A 16,860-nucleotide genomic window follows, 5' to 3' on the forward strand; every position below is an offset into this window, starting at 1 on the left:
CCGTCAGGCCAGGCCGTGTCTCCCTCACTAACCGGACACGCCCCCACCCCACGGCTCCGTCCCGGCCGCTCCAGACCCGCCATCACCCCGGTAACGGCGCCTGAAGCGCCCCCAGCGCGGCCCTGCCCACACTCAAGATGGCGCCGCACTCTGATGCCTCATCGGAACCTCCAACATGGCGGCGCCCACTGCGGCGCCGTCCGTGACGTCATCCTTCTTCCGGCGCAGACCGGAAGTGGCACCACCACGACCTCCCGGGGCTTTGAGGACCCCCAAATCCCCCCCTATTTCCACCCCCTATTTTTATTTTTAATACAAAAAACACCACTCGATTTTCTTGAAAAAACCCGAAAAAAAAAGAAAAAAATAGATTTTTTTTATTCCAAGCCCTTTTTTTTTTTTTGTTTTGGGGTGGGGTCTCCTCATCGCGGCAGCGGCCGCCGCCCCTTCTTCCTCCTCTTGTGCTTCGTGTCCCCCCTTGGGGGGCCCCCTTGGGTTTGAGGGGGTCCCTGGGGGGGTCCCGCGGCCCCGGGGGGGGCGGGGAAAGCCCCCCCAGGCTCCGGGCCCGGATTTCCCTGGAAAACGCGGGCCAGGAAATCCTGGAGGTCAGCGGGGGTCGGGGGGCTGCCCTTGGGGGGGGCCCTGGGGGGAGAGAGAAAAGGGGTTGGGGTATGGCTGGATGGACCTGGGCACACCTGGGGGCACCTGGCCACAGCTGGATGTACCTGGGCACACCTGGATGTACCTGGGCACTGCCTGGGCACACCTGGATGTACCTGGGTATACCTGGGCACTGCCTGGATGTGCCTGGGCACACCTGGATGTACTTGGGCACTGCCTGGGCACTGCCTGGGCACTCCCTGGATGTACCTGGGCACAGCTGGATGTACCTGGGCACTGCCTGGGCACTTCCTGGATGTACCTGGGCACACCTGGGCATTCCCTAGACACCCCCTGGGCACACCTGGATGTACCTGGGTACTGCCTGGATGTACCTGGGCACACCTGGATGTACCTGGGCACACTTGGGCACTGCCTGGATGTACCTGGGCACACCTGGGCATTCCCTAGACACCCCCTGGGCACAGCTGGATGTACCTGGGCACTGCCTGGGCACACCTGGATGTACCTGGGCACAGCTGGATGTACCTGGGCACACCTGGATACACCTGGGCACACCCTGGATACACTGGACACCCTTGGGGACACCCCTGGACACCCCCTGGACATCCCTGGACATTCCTGGACCCCCCTGGACAACCCCAGGACACCCTCTGGACACCCCAGGACAGCCCCAGGACATCCCTGGACACCCTCTGGACATTCCTGGACACTCTTGGGGACATCCCCAGGACACCCCTGGCCCTGTCGCAGAGACTGACCACTGGTGTCCACTCCCAGGACACCCCTGGACACTCCAGGACACCCCCAGGACATCCCTGGACACCCCCAGGCTTTCCGTCCAGGAGTGACCACTGCTGTCCAGCCCCTGGACATCCTTGGGGACACCCCCAGGACACCCCTGGGGACACTGCAGGACACCCCAGGACATCCCAGGACACCCCCCCCCCAGCACTGACCGCTGGCGTCCGGCCGGCGTGGCTGTCCTGGCGCCGAAGGACAGGTGGTAGGGGACACGGTGGCTGTCCGGGGAGATGGCCACGCGCTGGCAGCCCGCCCACTCTGGGGACACACAGGGGACATGGTCATGGTGGCACCAGTGACAACCCTGGCATGGTCATGGTGACATCAGAGACCTCAGGGATGGTCATGGTGTCCCTCTGGTCATGGTGACACCAGAGAGATCCCTGAGATGGTGACACCAGAGTCACCTGGGCATGGTGTCCCCTTGGTCATGGTGACACCAGAAGGGTCCCTAGGAAGGTCATGGTGTCCCCTTGGTCATGGTGGCACCAGGGACACCCCAGGGATGGTCATGGTGTCCCCTTGGTCATGGTGGCCCTCTGGTCATGGGGACACCAGGGACCCTTGGGATGGTGACACCAAACACCCTCAGAGATGGTCATGGTGTCCCCTTGGCCATGGTGACATCAGAGAGATCCCTGAGATGGTGACACCAAAGACATCTGGTCATGGTGTCCCCTTGGTCATGGTGACACCAGAAGGGTCCCTAGGATGGTCAGGGTGTCCCCTTGGCCATGGTGGCACCAGGGACACCCCAGGGATGGTCATGGTGTCCCCTTGGTCATGGTGACACCAGGGACCCTTGGGATGGTGTCCCCCAGTCATGATGTCCCTTTGGTCATGGTGACACCAGAAGGGTCCCTAAGATGGTCATGGTGTCCTCTTGGTGATGGTGACACCAGAAGGGTCCTTAGGATGGTCATGGTGGCCCTCTGGTCATGGTGACACCACGGACCCTTGGGATGGTGACACCAAACACCCTCAGAGATGGTCATGGTGTCCCCCAGTCATGATGTCCCCTTGGCCATGGTGACACCAGAGAGATCCCTGAGATGGTGACACCAGAGTCACCTGGGCATGGTGTCCCCTTGGTCATGGGGACACCAGAAGGGTCCCTAGGATGGTCATGGTGTCCCCTTGGTCATGGTGACATAAGAGAGACCCCCAGGATGGTGACACCAGAGAGGTCCCCAAGGATGGTGACACCAAACACCCTCAGAGATGGTCATGGTGTCCCCCAGTCATGGTGTCCCCTTGGTCATGGTGACACCAGAGAGACCACCCTGGTTGTGGTGTCCCCAGAGACCCCTTGGTCATAGAGACACAAGAGATCCCCAGGGATGGTCATGGTGACATCAGGGACACCCAGTCATGGTGTCCCCAGAGACCCCTTGGTCATGGTGTCCCCTTGGTCATGGTGACACCAGAGCGGTCCCCAGGATGGTGACACCAGAGAGACCACCCCGGTCATGATGTCCCCAGAGACCCCTTGGTCATGGTGTCCCCTTGGTCATGGTGACACCAGAGACCCTGGGATGGTCATGGTGACCACCCAGGACTGACCTGGTCATGGTGTCACCTTGGTCATGGTGACACCAGAGAGGTCCCCAGGATGGTGACACCAGAGAGACCACCCCAGTTATGATGTCCCCAGAGACCCCTTGGTCATGGTGACACCACAGAGACCCCCAGGATGGTGACCCCAGGGACCCCCCAGGGACCTGTCCCCCCCCCGTTCTCTGTGTGTCACCCCCGTCTCCGTGGCCGTGTCCCCCCAGGTGTCCCCTCACCGGTGACGTCGTAGACGTGGCCGTCCATGCGGGCCAGGTAGGTGACCTTGAGGCCCATCAGGCTGGACTCTGCCCACAGGTCACCTTCTTCGGCCGCGTGCCACCCCCCGCACGGGCCACACCAGCGGCCGGCGCGCGGGTCCCTGTCCAGCGGGAACCGCCTGCGGGGACACGGGGACAGTGGGGACACTGGGACACCCCCAGGGACACTGTGACACCCCCAGGGACATGGGGACACCCACAGGGACACTGTGACACCCCCGGGGACATTGGGGACACTGGGACACCCACAGGGACACTGTGACACCCCCAGGGACATGGGGACACCCACAGGGACACTGGGACACCCACAGGGACATTGGGACACTGTGTGACACCTCAGGGACACTGTGACTGCCCCAGGGACATTGGGGACACTGTGACACCACCGGGGACATTGGGACACCCACAGGGACACTGGGACACTGTGTGACACCCACAGGGACACTGTGACACCCCCAGGGACATTGGGGACATGGGGACACACCCAGGGACATTGGGGACACTGTGACACCCCCAGGGACATGGGGACGCCCACAGGGACACTGGGACACCCCCAGGCCACACCAGCGGCCACTGTGCGGGTCCCTGTCCAGCTGGAACCGCCTGCGGGGACATTGGGGACACTGGGACACCCACAGGGACACTGTGACACCCCCAGGGACATTGGGGACAGTGAGGACATGGGGACACCCCCAGGGACACTGGGGACACTGGGACACACCCAGGGACATGGGGACACCCACAGGGACACTGTGACACCCCCAGGGACATTGGGGACACTGGGACACCCCCAGGGACATTGGGGACACACCCAGGGACATTGGGGACACTGTGACACCCCAAGGACATTGGGGACATGGGGACACCCCCAGGGACATTGGGGACACTGGGACACCCACAGGGACACTGGGACACCCCCGGGGACACTGGGGACACTGTGACACCCCAGGGACATTGGGGACACTGGGACACCCCCAGGCCACACCAGCAGCCAGCGCACGGGTCCCTGTCCAGCTGGAACCGCCTGTGGGGACATTGGGGACATGGGGCATTGGGGACACACCCAGGGACATTGGGGACACTGTGTGACACCCACAGGAACATTGGGGACACTGGGACACCCACAGGGACACTGTGACATCCCCAGGGACATTGGGGACACTGTGACACCCCCGGGGACACTGTGACACCCCAGGGACATTGGGGACACTGGGGCACCCCCAGGGACATGGGGACACCCCAGGGACATTGGGGACACTGGGACACACCCAGGGACATGGGGACACCCACAGGGACACTGTGACACCCACAGGGACATTGGGGACACTGGGACACCCACAGGGACACTGTGACACCCACAGGGACATTGGGGCCACCATGACACCTCCAGTGACACAGTGAGACCCCCAGGACACGGTGTCACCCCAACCCTCCAGGACATGTCACACAATGTCCCCCCCAGTGCTGTCCCCACTGTCCCCACAGTGTCCCCATTGTCCCTTCAGGGTCCCTGCTGTCCCCATTGTCCCCACCGTCCCCATTGTCCCTACAGCGCCACCACTATCCTGACTGTCCCCACTGTCACAGGTGTCCCCACTGTCCCTGCACTGTCCCAGGTGTCCCACAGTGTCCCCATTGTTCCTGCAGTGTCACAGGTGTCCCCACAGTGTCCCCATTGTCCCTGCAGTGTCCCACGTGTCCCCACGGTGTCCCAGGTGTCCCTACAGTGTCCCCATTGTCCCTGCAGTGTCACAGGTGTCCCACAGTGTCCCCACTGTCCCCATAGTGTCCCCATTGTTCCCACAGTGTCACAGGTGTCCCCACAGTGTCCCCACAGTGTCCCCACCTGTGGCACCCCCCGCAGCGGGTGCAGCCCATGGTGTCCCTGTTATCCCCATTGTCCCTGTTGTCCCCATTGTCCCAGGTGTCCCCATTGTCCCTGCAGTGTCCCTGCTGTCCCTGCACTGTCCCAGGTGTCCCACAGTGTCCCCATTGTCCCTCCAGTGTCACAGGTGTCCCCACAGTGTCCCCACTATCCCCAGTGTCCCTGCCGTCCCCATTGTCCCCACTGTCACAGGTGTCCCCACTGTCCCCACAGTGTTCCCGCTGTCCCTGCACTGTCCCCATTGTTCTCACAGTGTCCCCATTGTCCCTGCACTGTCCCCATTGTCCCTGCAGTGTCCCAGGAGTCCCACAGTGTCCCCGCTGTCCCTGCAGTGTCCCCACCTGTGGCGCCCCCCACAGCGGGTGCAGCCCACGGCGTCCATGGCGTCCCAACTGTCCCAGTGTCCTGCACTGTCCCCGCTGTCCCTGCAGTGTCCCTGCTGTCCCCACAGTGTCCCCATTGTTCCCACCTGTGGCGCCCCCCGCAGCGGGTGCAGCTCATGGCATCCTTATTATCCCCATTGTCCCTGCTGTCCCCACTGTCCCAGGTGTCCCCATTGTCCCTGCAGTGTCCCAGGAGTCCCACAGTGTCCCCGCTGTCCCCACAGTGTCCCCAAGGTGTCCCCACCTGTGGCGCCCCCCGCAGCGGGTGCAGCCCATGGTGTCCATGGCATCCCAGTGTCCTGCACTGTCCTTGCTGTCCCTGCAGTGTCCCAGGTGTCCCACAGTGTCCCCATTGTCCCTGCAGTGTCCCAGGTGTCCCTACAGTGTCCCACAGTGTCCCCAAGGTGTCCCCACCTGTGGCGCCCCCCCAGCGGGTGCAGCCCATGGCGTCCCTGTTAACCCCATTGTCCCAGGTGTCCCCACTGTCCCAGGTGTCCCCATTGTCCCCACAGTGTCCCACAGTGTCCCCACGGTGTCCCCACCTGTGGCGCCCCCCGCAGCGGGTGCAGCCCATGGCATCCATGGCGTCCCTGAGCTCCTCCTGCAGCTGCCCCAGGAACGCGCCCAGCGCCCGCGCCAGCTCCCCCTGCGCCAGCTGCTTCCTGGGACACAAAAACGGGAATTAATGCCCAAAATATGGAAATTGGAACCCAAAATATGGGATTGGCACCCCAAAATATGGAATTGGAACACAAAATATGAGATTGGAACTACAAAAAATGGGAACGACAGCCCCAGGAACGCGCCCAGCGCCCGCGCCAGCTCCCCCTGCGCCAGCTGCTTCCTGGGACACAAAAACGGGAATTAATGCCCAAAATATGGAAATTGGAACCCAAAATATGGGATTGGCGCCCCAAAAAATGGGATTGGAACACAAAATATGGGATTGGAACTTCAAAAAATGGGAATTACAACCCAAAATACGGGATTGGCACCCCAAAAATGGGATATACAACCATAAAAACAGAAGTGACAGCCCCAGCGCCCGTGCCAGCTCCCCCTGCGCCAGCTGCTTCCTGCGACACAAAAACGGGGAATTAATGCCCAAAATATGGGAATTAATACTCAAAATATGGGAATTACAACCCAAAATATGGAATTGCAACACAAAATAGGAGATTGGAACCTCAAAAAATGGGATATACAGCCCGAAAAATGGGAAGGACAGCCCCAGGAACGTGCCCAGGGCCCGCGCCAGCTCCCCCTGCGCCAGCTGCTTCCTGGGACACAAAAACGGGAATTAATGCCCAAAATATGGGATTGGAATCCAAAATATGGAATTGGAACCCAAAATATGGGAATTACAACCCAAAATATGGAATTGGAACCTCAAAAAATGGGAACGACAGCCCCAGGAACGCGCCCAGTGCCCGCGCCAGCTCCCCCTGCACCAGCTGCTTCCTGCACCCAAAATATGGGAATTAATACCCAAAATATGTGAATTAGAACCCAAAATATGGGATTAGAACCCCAGGAAATGGGATGAGTACCCCAAAATATGGGATTTATAAACAAAAAAATGGGATTTAAACTCATTAAAATGGGAGTGACAGCCCCAGGAACGCGCCCAGCGCCCGTGCCAGCTCCCCCTGCGCCAGCTGCTTCCTGCGACACAAAAACGGGAATTAATGCCCAAAATATGGGAATTGGAACCCAAAACATGGGATTGCAACCCCAGGAAATGGGATGAGTACCCCAAAATATGGGATTTATAAACAAAAAAATGGGATTTAAACCCATTAAAATGGGAGTGACAGCCCCAGGAACGCGCCCAGGGCCCGTGTCAGCTCCCCCTGCGCCAGCTGCTTCCTGCACCCAAAAACGGGAATTAATACCCAAAATATGGGAATTGGAACCCAAAATATGGGATTGGCACCCCAAATACAGGATTGGCACCCCAAAACCCGAGATTCACCCCCAAAACCTGGGATTCTGCACCCAAAATATGAGATTTACGCCCCAAAATTACGGATTCCTGCCCCAAAATTCAGGATTCACGCCCCAAACTCACGCCTGGTACTCGCGCTGCCTCTTGGGCCTGCTCACCCTCTCCCAGCCCACCACAAAACTGGGATTTACACCCAAAAATATGGGATTTCCACCCCAAAACCCAGGATTCCCACTCCAAAATTTGTGATTTCCACCCCAAAATCTGACATTCCCGCCCCAAAATTCGGTATTTTCACCCCAAACTCACACCTGGTACTCGCGCCGTCTCTCGGGCCTGCTCACCCTCTCCCAGCCCACCCCAAAACCCAGGATTCCCACCCCAAAATTTGTGATTTACACCCCAAAATATGGGATTTCCACCCCAAAACCCGGGATTCCCACCCCAAAACCCAGGATTCCCACTCCAAAATTTGTGATTTACACCCCAAAATATTACATTCGCGCCCCAAAATTCGGTATTTTCACCCCAAACTCACGCCTGGTACTCGCGCCGCCTCTCAGGGCTGCTCACCCTCTCCCAGCCCACCCCATAACCGGGATTTACACCCCAAAATATGACATTTACACCCCAAAACCCAGGATTCCCACCCCAAAATTTGTGATTTACACCCCAAAATATGGGATTTCCACCCCAAAACCCAGGATTCCCACCCCAAAATTTGTGATTTGCACCACAAAATCTGACATTCCCGCCCCAAAACCCAGGATTCCCACCCCAAAATTTGTGATTTACGCCCCAAAATATGGGATTTCCACCCCAAAACCCAGGATTCCCACCCCAATACCCAGGATTCCCACTCCAAAATTTGTGATTTACACCCCAAAATTCGGTATTTTCACCCCAAACTCACGCCTGGTACTCGCGCCGCCTCTCGGGGCCGCTCACCCTCTCCCAGCCCACCCCAAAACCCAGGATTCCCACCCCAAAATTTGTGATTTACACCCCAAAATATGGGATTTCCACCCCAAAACCCGGGATTCCCACCCCAAAACCCAGGATTCCCGCCCCAAAATTCGGTATTTTCACCCCAAACTCACGCCTGGTACTCGCGCCGCCTCTCGGGGCTGCTCACCCTCTCCCAGCCCGCCCGCAGCACCTTGAACGCCGCCTCCGCCCGGGGGTCGCGGCTTTTATCAGGGTGCACCTGCCGAGACACGACCCTCGATGTCCCCAAAACGTCCCCAAAGTGTCCCCAACCCCTGGGGGATGTCCCCAACACCCACCAGCACCGCCAGCCTCCGGTAGGCCCTGCGCAGCTCCGCGTCCGTGGCCGTGGGCTCCACGCCGAGCACCCGGAACGGATCCAGCTCCTCCTCCTCGGCCACCTGGGCCATTGTCACCAAACGTGTCACCTCCTCGTCGCTGTCACCACCCCGGTGGCTCGCCCGGGGCTGGAACCGCTCGGCCAGCAGCTGCCGGGAGCGGCGGAGCCCCGCGGAGGCGGCGCGGAGGAAGGAGCGGAGGAGGAGGAGGAGGAGGAAGAGCAGCGCAAGGAGGGCGCCGAGGAGGCGCAGGCACAGCGCGACCCCCGCCCGGGCCGCCCGCAGGGACCCGCGGTGTCCCCTCGCCGTGGGGGCACCGGGGATGTCATGGTGGTGGTGGCGGTGTCCCCTCGCCGTGGTGGCACCGGGGATGTCGTGGTGGTGGTGGCGGTGTGGCCGGGGGTCGCCGGGGGGCTCCGGGGCTCGGCGGTGGCGGCAGCCGAGGCCGCAAGGGAGGTCCCGGGAGGGGCTCGGGGGAGAGGCCGGGGGGCACCGGCAGCTGCAGCGACCCCCGGGGGTGGGGACATTGCTGGGGTTGGGGACACCCTCAGGGTTGGGGACACTCCCGGAGTTGGGGACACCCTCAGGGTTGGGGACACTTCCGGTGTTGGGGACACTCCAGGAACCGGAAACACTTCCGGGGTTGGGGACACCCTCAGGGCTGGGGACACTCCCGGTGTTGGGGACATCCCCGGAGTTGGGGACACCCTCAGGACCGGGGATAGTCCCAGAGTTGGGGACACTCCTGGGGGTCCCAGGTTTGGGGACATTGCTGGGGCTGGGGACACCCTCAGGACCGGGGATAGTCCCAGAGTTGGGGACACCCTCAGGGCTGGGGACACTCCCGGAGGTGGGGACACAGCTGGGGCTGAGAACACTCCTGGATTTGGGGACACCCTCAGGACTGGGGACACCCCTTGTGTTGGGGACACTCGAGGAGTTGGGGACCCTCCTGAGGAGCCCAGGGTTGGGGACATCCCCGGAGTTGGGGACACTCCCGGGAGCGGAGATGCCACCAGGGCTGGCAACACCCTCAGGGTTGGGGACACTCCCAGAGCTGGGGACACTCCCGGAGTTGGGGACACTCCCGGTGTTGGGGACACTCCCGGTGTTGGGGACACTCGTGGGGGTCCCAGGTTTGGGGACATTCCTGGGGCTGGAGACAGTCTCGGTGTTGGGGACACCCTCAGGATTGGGGACACTCCCGGATTTGGGGACAGTCCTGGAAACGGGGACACTCCCGGGCCCGGGGACAGCAATGTCGCACTCGCCGCTCTCGTCGTCCTCGCCCCCCGCCGTGCCGGTGCCGGTACCGATGGTGGCACCGGGGGCGCGGCCGCAGCTCCCGTTCCAGGCGGCGCTGGAGCCCCCTCCGGGCCCGCTGCCCCCGGGCGGCGCCTCCCGGTACCGGGGCCGCTCCATGGCTGTGGGCTTAGGTCACGGCCATCCCTGGGAACAGAGGGGACAGCGGGGTCAGCACCCAGGGAGCGGCACCGCGACCCCCGAACCGAGCCCCGAGACCCCCAGAACGGCACCGGGACCCCCCCCAGATGGACCCGGGACCCCGGAACCGAGCCCTGGGACCCTCCGGAATGGATCCGGGACCCCCCCCAGATGGACCCGGGACCCCCGAACCGAGCCCTGGGACCCTCCGGAATGGATCCGGGACCCTCAAGAACGGCACCGGGACCCCCCCCAGATGGCCCCGGGACTCTCAGAATGAACCTGGGACCCCCCGAAAGGGATCCGGGACCTTCCGAACGGCCCCGGGGAGCCCAGAATGGCCCCGGGACCCCGGAACCGAGCCCCGGGACACCCAGAACGCCCCCCGGACCCTCTGAGCCACAATGGGACCCCCGTAGCGAGTCCCGGGACCCCCGAACGGCCCTGGGGATCCCAGAATGGCCCCGGGACCCTCAGAACGGCCCCCGGAACCCGGGGATCCCCTGATCAACCCCCGCGACGGCCCCGGGAACCTCGAAATCCGGCCCCGGGGATCTCCTGGATGGAACCGGGAGCCCCGAACCGGTCCTGGGATCCCCCGGACGCTCGGAGCCCCGGTACCGGGGGGATTCGGAGGTGGTTCCGGGGGGTTCGGGGCTCACCACGCCGGTAGCGGGGGGGTTCGAGTCTAGTTTTGGGGTGTTCCGGACTCACCACGCCGGTACCGGCGGGGGGGGGGGGGGGTCACGCCGCCGCCCCCCCCCGGGTCCCCTCACGGCCGCACTTCCGCTTTCCGCCCGCCGCCGCGCTGGCCACGCCCACTTCCGGGGTGGGGCAGCACGCCCTAGCGGAGCGCGGCGCACTCCTTAAAAGGAAATGGCCACGCCCCCTCATCGGCATGAGCCTGTCCTTAAATGGTGCGACCACGCCCCTTAAAGTATTGCCAACACCTTCTAAATCTGCATAGCCACGCCCCTTAAATGGTTAGAAGCACGCCTTTTAAAGGGGCAACGCCGCAGTCTCATCACCGCGGTGGGACCCAGGGCTCCCTGTACCCACCAGTGCCTCAAATGCCCCTTCCCAGTTCCTCCCAGTTCCCCCTCCCAGTTCTCCCAGTCTGGGCTCTCTTCTGTACCCTCTTCAATCCAATCCCCCCCAGGACCCCCCAAATCCCCCCCAGGAACCCCCCAAACACCCCCAGGACCCCCCAAATCCTCCCCAGAACACCCCCAAACACCCCCAGGACCCCCAAGTCCCCCCTGAAATCCCCCCAAACCCCTCTGGGACCCCCAAAATCCCCCCCAGGACCCCCAAATCACCCCAGGACCCCCCAAACCCCCCAAATCCTCCCCAGGACCCCCCAAAATCCCCCCAAACACCCCCAGGACCCCCAAGTCCCCCCTCAAACCCCTCTGGGACCTCCCAAAATCCCCCCAGGACCCCCCAAATCCTCCCCAGGACCCCCGAAATCCCCCAGGACCCCCCCAAACACCCCGACCCCCATTCAGTCACTGATTTTTTTTTTTATTCCTCCACCGTTCTGAAAAACGAAGCAAAAAAAGACAAAAAAGAGAAAATTTGGGGAGGGGGCGGCGACACAGAGAGGGGGGAGGGGCACGGGGGGAGGGGGGCACGGCCCCGTTTTTTGTGGTTTTTCACCCCAGTTTTAAATCCCGTTAAAAAGAGGGAGAGAAGTCGGGATGAAGGATGCGGAAAGAAAAAAAAAAAAAAGGAATAAAATTAGGGGAAAAATTAAATGAAATGGAGAAAAAAATTTTAAAAAAAGGAAAAAAAAACAAAATAAAAAGAAACACAAGAAAAAAACGAAAAAAGAAAACACCAAAAATAAACCAAAATAAATCAGCAAAATAATAAAAATAAAATAATAAAATAAAATAATAAAAATAAAAGAAAAACACAATAAACAAAAATAAAAATAAAACAAAATAAACAGAAATTAAATTAAAATAAAATAAATCAAAAAAAGAAAAAAAAAAGAAAATTAAAATAAAGGAATCAAAAAATCAATCAAATCAAATCAACCGAAAAATCAAGAAAATTAAACCAAGAAAAATTAAAATGAAAAAAATGAAAATTTAAAAGAAAATAACAGAAAAAACCACAAAATAAAACAAAATAAAATAATAAAGGAAAAAGTTAAACAAAATAAAACAAAATTAAACAAAATAAAATAAAATAAAGGAAAATAAATTGAAGCAAAACAAAGAAAGTAAAACAAATAAAATAAAACAAAATAAAATCAAATAAAGCTAAATGAAATAAAGTGAAATAAAATAAAATAAAATAATAAAAATAAAATAATAAAAATAAATCAAATCAAACAAAACAAAGTAAAATAAAATGAAATGAAATTAAACCAAAGTAAAATAAAATAAAATGAAATAAAGTGAAATAAAATGAAATAAAATGAAATGAAATTAAACCAAAGTAAAAAATGAAATAAAGTGAAATAAAATGAAATAAAAAATAAAACAAAATAAAATAGAAATAAAACAAAATAAACCAAAATAAAACTAAAATAAACCAAAATAAAATAAAAAAATAAAACAAAACAACAAAAAAAACCCACAAAAAATTAAAAATAAATTTAAAAAAACTTTAAAAAAACAAACAAAAAAACCCCAAACCCCGCAATCACTCCGAGTCCAGCTCCAGCGCCCTGAGTTCCTCCTCCAGCGCCCTCCTCCGTGCCAGCTTGTCCAGCTGCTCCCGGCTGGGCTCGGGCAGCGCCCCCTGCTCCAGGCGCTGCTGCAGCTCCTGCACCTGCCGCAGCTTCTTCCGCAGGCTCTTCATGCGCCGGCCGCGCTCCGAGCTCCCGGGGGCGCTGCCGGGGCTGGGCACGGGGGCGCTGCCCGGGCTGGGCACGGGGGCGCTGCCCGAGGGGGTCCCAGAACTGCCCCCCGAATTCATCTTGGTACTGCCCAAAGGTGTCCCAGAACTGCCCCCCGAATTCATCTTGGTACTGCCCAAAGGTGTCCCAGAACTTCCCCCCGAATTCATCTTGGTACTGCCCAAAGGTGTCCCAGAACTACCCCCCGAATTCATCTTGGTACTGCCCAAGGGGGTCGCAGAACTGCCCCCCGAATTCATCTGGTTACTCCCAGAATTATTCCCCAAATTATTCCCCAAGTTATTATTTCCGGGATTATTCCCGGAATTTTTCCCCAAATTTTTATTCCCCGAGTTATTATTATTATTCCCTGAATTATTCGCCCCTAAATTATTATTATTTCCCAAATGATTTCCAGAAGTTTTCCTCGAATTATTCCCCAAATTATTTCCAGTACTGGCCCCGGAATTCCCGAGGTTAACCCCTAAATTAGTCCCGGAATTACTCCTCAAATTACCCCCTAAATTACTCCCCAAATTCCCGGTGTTACCCCCTAAATTACTCCCTAAATTACCCCCCGAATTCCCAATGTTACCCCCCAAATTCTCAACGTTACTCCCCAAATTATTCCCGGAATTATTCCCCGATTTAATCCCGGAATTTGCTGAATTCTTCCCAGAATCTTCTGAATTCTTGCTCGAATTCTTCCCCGATTCTGCTGAATTTTTCACTGAATTCTTGCCGGAATTTTTCCCCGAATTCTTGCCGGAATTCCCAGGGTTTTCCACATTTTTCTCCCCTCCCGTTGTCCCGCCTCCTCCTCCGTTGTCTCCTCCTCCTCCTCCTCCTCCCAGGTTGATTTTTTCCAGCTCCTGGCTCAGTCCGTCCCCGTGGTTTTCCCGATCTTTTTCCTGCTGCTGTTTCCTTTTCTCTTTGCGTTTCAGGTTCCTTCGGGCGCTCTTGGATAAAGTTGGGGAGGGGTCGCAGCCCCCCCCATCGGGCCGCCCGGGGGTCCCTCGGCCCGGCGGGGAGGGGGCGGCGGCCTCGGGGTTCAGACCCGGTGGGAGCTCAGGTTTGCTCCGGAAGAATTTCACGTATTTGTTCTCGTAGCTGGAGATAAAGGGGGGAAAAAATCAAAATAAAATAAAATAAAATAAATGAAGAGAGTCAGGGGGTTTTGGGGAGGGGGCGTGGAGGGGTTTGGGGGTAACAGGAGGGGGTTGAAGGGGTACTGGAAGGGTTTGGGGGAGACAGGAGGGGATTTGAGGGGTTTGGGGGGGACAGGAGGGGTTTGGGGGGGATCTGGGGGGGTCCTGGAGGGGTCTGGGGGAGGTCCAGGAGGGGATTTGAGGGTTTTGGGGGGGTCCTGAAGGGGTTATTGGGGGACAGGAGGGGTTTGGGGGGTCCTGGAGGGGATTTGAAAGGGTCTGGGGGTAACAGGAGGGGGTTGAGGGGGGTCCTGGAACGGTCTGGGGGGGACAGGAGAAGATTTGGGGGGGTTCTGGAGGGGTTTGAGGGGACTCCTGGAAGGGTTTGGGGGGGACAGGAGAAGATTTGGGGGGGTCCTGGAGGGATTTGAGGGGGTCCTGGAGGGGTTTAGGGGGGAAAAGAGAAGTTTTGGGGGGTCCTGAAGGGGTCTGGGGGCATCCAGGAAGGGATTTGAGGGGTTATGGGGGGACAGGAGGGGATTTAAGGGGTCCTGGAAGGGTTTGGGGGAGGTCCAGGAGGGGATTTGAAAGGGTCTGGGGATAACAGGAGGGGTTTAGGGGTAACAGGAGGAGTTTTGGGGGGGTCCTGAAGGGGTCTGGGGGCATCAAGGAAGGGATTTGAGGGGTTATTGGGGGACAGGAGGGGATTTAAGGGGTCCTGGAGGGGTTTAGGGGGGGGACAGGAGGGGTTTAGGGGGGACAGGAGGGGTTTTGGGGGGTCCTGAAGGGGTCTGGGGGGGACAGGAGGGGATTTAAGGGGTCCTGGAGGGGTTTAGGGGGGACAGGAGGGGTTTTGGGGGGTTCTGGAGGGGTCTGGGGGGGACAGGAGGGGATTTAAGGGGTCCTGGAGGGGTTTAGGGGGGACAGGAGGGGATTTAAGGGGTCCTGGAGGGGTTTAGGGGGGACAGGAGGGGTTTTGGGGGGTTCTGAAGGGGTCTGGGGGCATCCAGAAGGGGATTTGAAGGGTCTGAGGGGGGGTCCAGAAAGGGGTTTGAGGGGTTATGGGGGGACAGGGAAGGTCTGGGGGATGCAGAGCCTGGCCTGGGTGGGACCCAACCCCTCCCCACACCCTGAGACCCCCCCAGGACCCCCTGAGACCCCCCCAAGGACCCCCACTCACACGGGCACCTCCTCCTGGGGCACGTAGCCCTCCTTGACCCGGCGCTGCTTCCGCCAGGTCCCGTCCGGGCGCTGCGTGGAGGGGATGTACCTGCCTGGGGACAGGGGGACACCATGGGGACACGGCGGGACATGGTGGGGACACTGCGGGGACAGCGTGGGGATAGCTGGGGAGAGCATGGGGACAGTGCAGGGACACCATGGGGACACGGCGGGACATGGTGGGGACAGCACGAGGACAGCTGGGGACAGCATGGGGACACACTGGGGACATTGAGACAGTGCAGGGACACCATGGGGACACGACGGGACATGGTGGGGACAGGGGGACAGTTGGGGACAGCATGGGGACAGTGCAGGGACACTGTGGGGACAGGGGAACACTGTGGGGACACCGTGGGGACAGTGTGGGACATGGTGGGGACAGGGGAACACTGTGGGGACACCGTGGGGACAGTGTGGGACATGGTGGGGACACCATGGGGACAGTGTGGGGACAGCTAAGGACATGCAGGGACATGGGGACAGCTGGGGACAGCATGGGGACAGTGCAGGGACACCATGGGGACACGGCGGGGACAGCACAGGGACACTGTGGGGACAGGGGAACACTGTGGGGACACCGTGGGGACAGTGTGGGACATGGTGGGGACACCATGGGGACAGTGTGGGGACAGCTAAGGACATGCAGGGACATGGGGACAGCTGGGGACAGCATGGGGACAGTGCAGGGACACCATGGGGACACGGCGGGGACAGCACAGGGACACTGTGGGGACAGGGGGACACTGTGGGGACACGGCAGGACATGGTGGGGACAGCAGGGACACCATGGGGACATGCTGGGGACAGCGCAGGGACACTGTGGGGACAGGGGGACACTGTGGGGACACCATGGGGACACGGTGGGGACATGGTGGGGACACCATGGGGACAGTGTGGGGACAGTTAAGGACATGCAGGGACATGGGGACAGCATGGGGACAGTGTGGGGACACCATGGGGACACGGCGGGACATGGTGGGGACACCATGGGGACACGCTGGGGACATTGAGACAGTGCAGGGACACCATGGGGACAGCTAAGGACATGCAGGGACATGGGGACAGCTGGGGACAGGGGGACACCATGGGGACAGTGCAGGGACAACCGGGGACATGGGGACACTGTGGGGACACGGTGGGGACATTGTGGGGACAGTACAAGAATGGTATGGGGACACTGTGGGGACAGCTCAGCAGACACCACAGGGATTGGGGACACCATGGGGACACTGTGGGGACACCATGGGGACACTGTGGGGACAGCTCTGCAGACACCACAGGGATTGGGGACACCATGGGGACACCGTGGGGACAGCTCCACAGACAACACAGGGACTTGGGGATACCATGGGGACACTGTGGGGACACCATGGGGACACTGTGGGGACACTGTGGG

General features: G+C 58.9%; 2 protein-coding genes across 2 annotated transcripts; both read right to left on the reverse strand.

The window, feature by feature from the left end:
• Positions 1-332: 332 nt before the first annotated feature.
• On the reverse strand, positions 333-9,932 carry DNAJC14 (DnaJ heat shock protein family (Hsp40) member C14; the record flags this gene model as incomplete). Its single annotated transcript, XM_074530563.1, has 6 exons — positions 333-642; positions 1,581-1,683; positions 3,216-3,376; positions 6,068-6,187; positions 8,574-8,680; positions 8,760-9,932. Coding segments are annotated over 6 exons (1,884 nt in total), but the record flags the coding sequence as incomplete, so codon positions are not given.
• A 2,914-nt stretch (positions 9,933-12,846) lies between these two features.
• Positions 12,847-15,614, reverse strand: PYM1 (PYM homolog 1, exon junction complex associated factor). The gene is made up of 2 exons (XM_074530804.1): positions 15,421-15,614; positions 12,847-14,202 (listed from the first exon to the last, which is right to left on the reverse strand). Exons 1-2 carry the CDS (start codon positions 15,597-15,599, stop codon positions 12,897-12,899), a joined length of 1,485 nt encoding a protein of 494 aa, XP_074386905.1. The 5' UTR covers positions 15,600-15,614; the 3' UTR covers positions 12,847-12,896.
• Between the last annotated feature and the right edge of the window lie 1,246 nt (positions 15,615-16,860).

The sequence above is a fragment of the Zonotrichia albicollis genome, chromosome 33 (genome assembly GCF_047830755.1).
Source record: "Zonotrichia albicollis isolate bZonAlb1 chromosome 33, bZonAlb1.hap1, whole genome shotgun sequence".
NCBI classification, from domain to species: domain Eukaryota; kingdom Metazoa; phylum Chordata; class Aves; order Passeriformes; family Passerellidae; genus Zonotrichia; species Zonotrichia albicollis.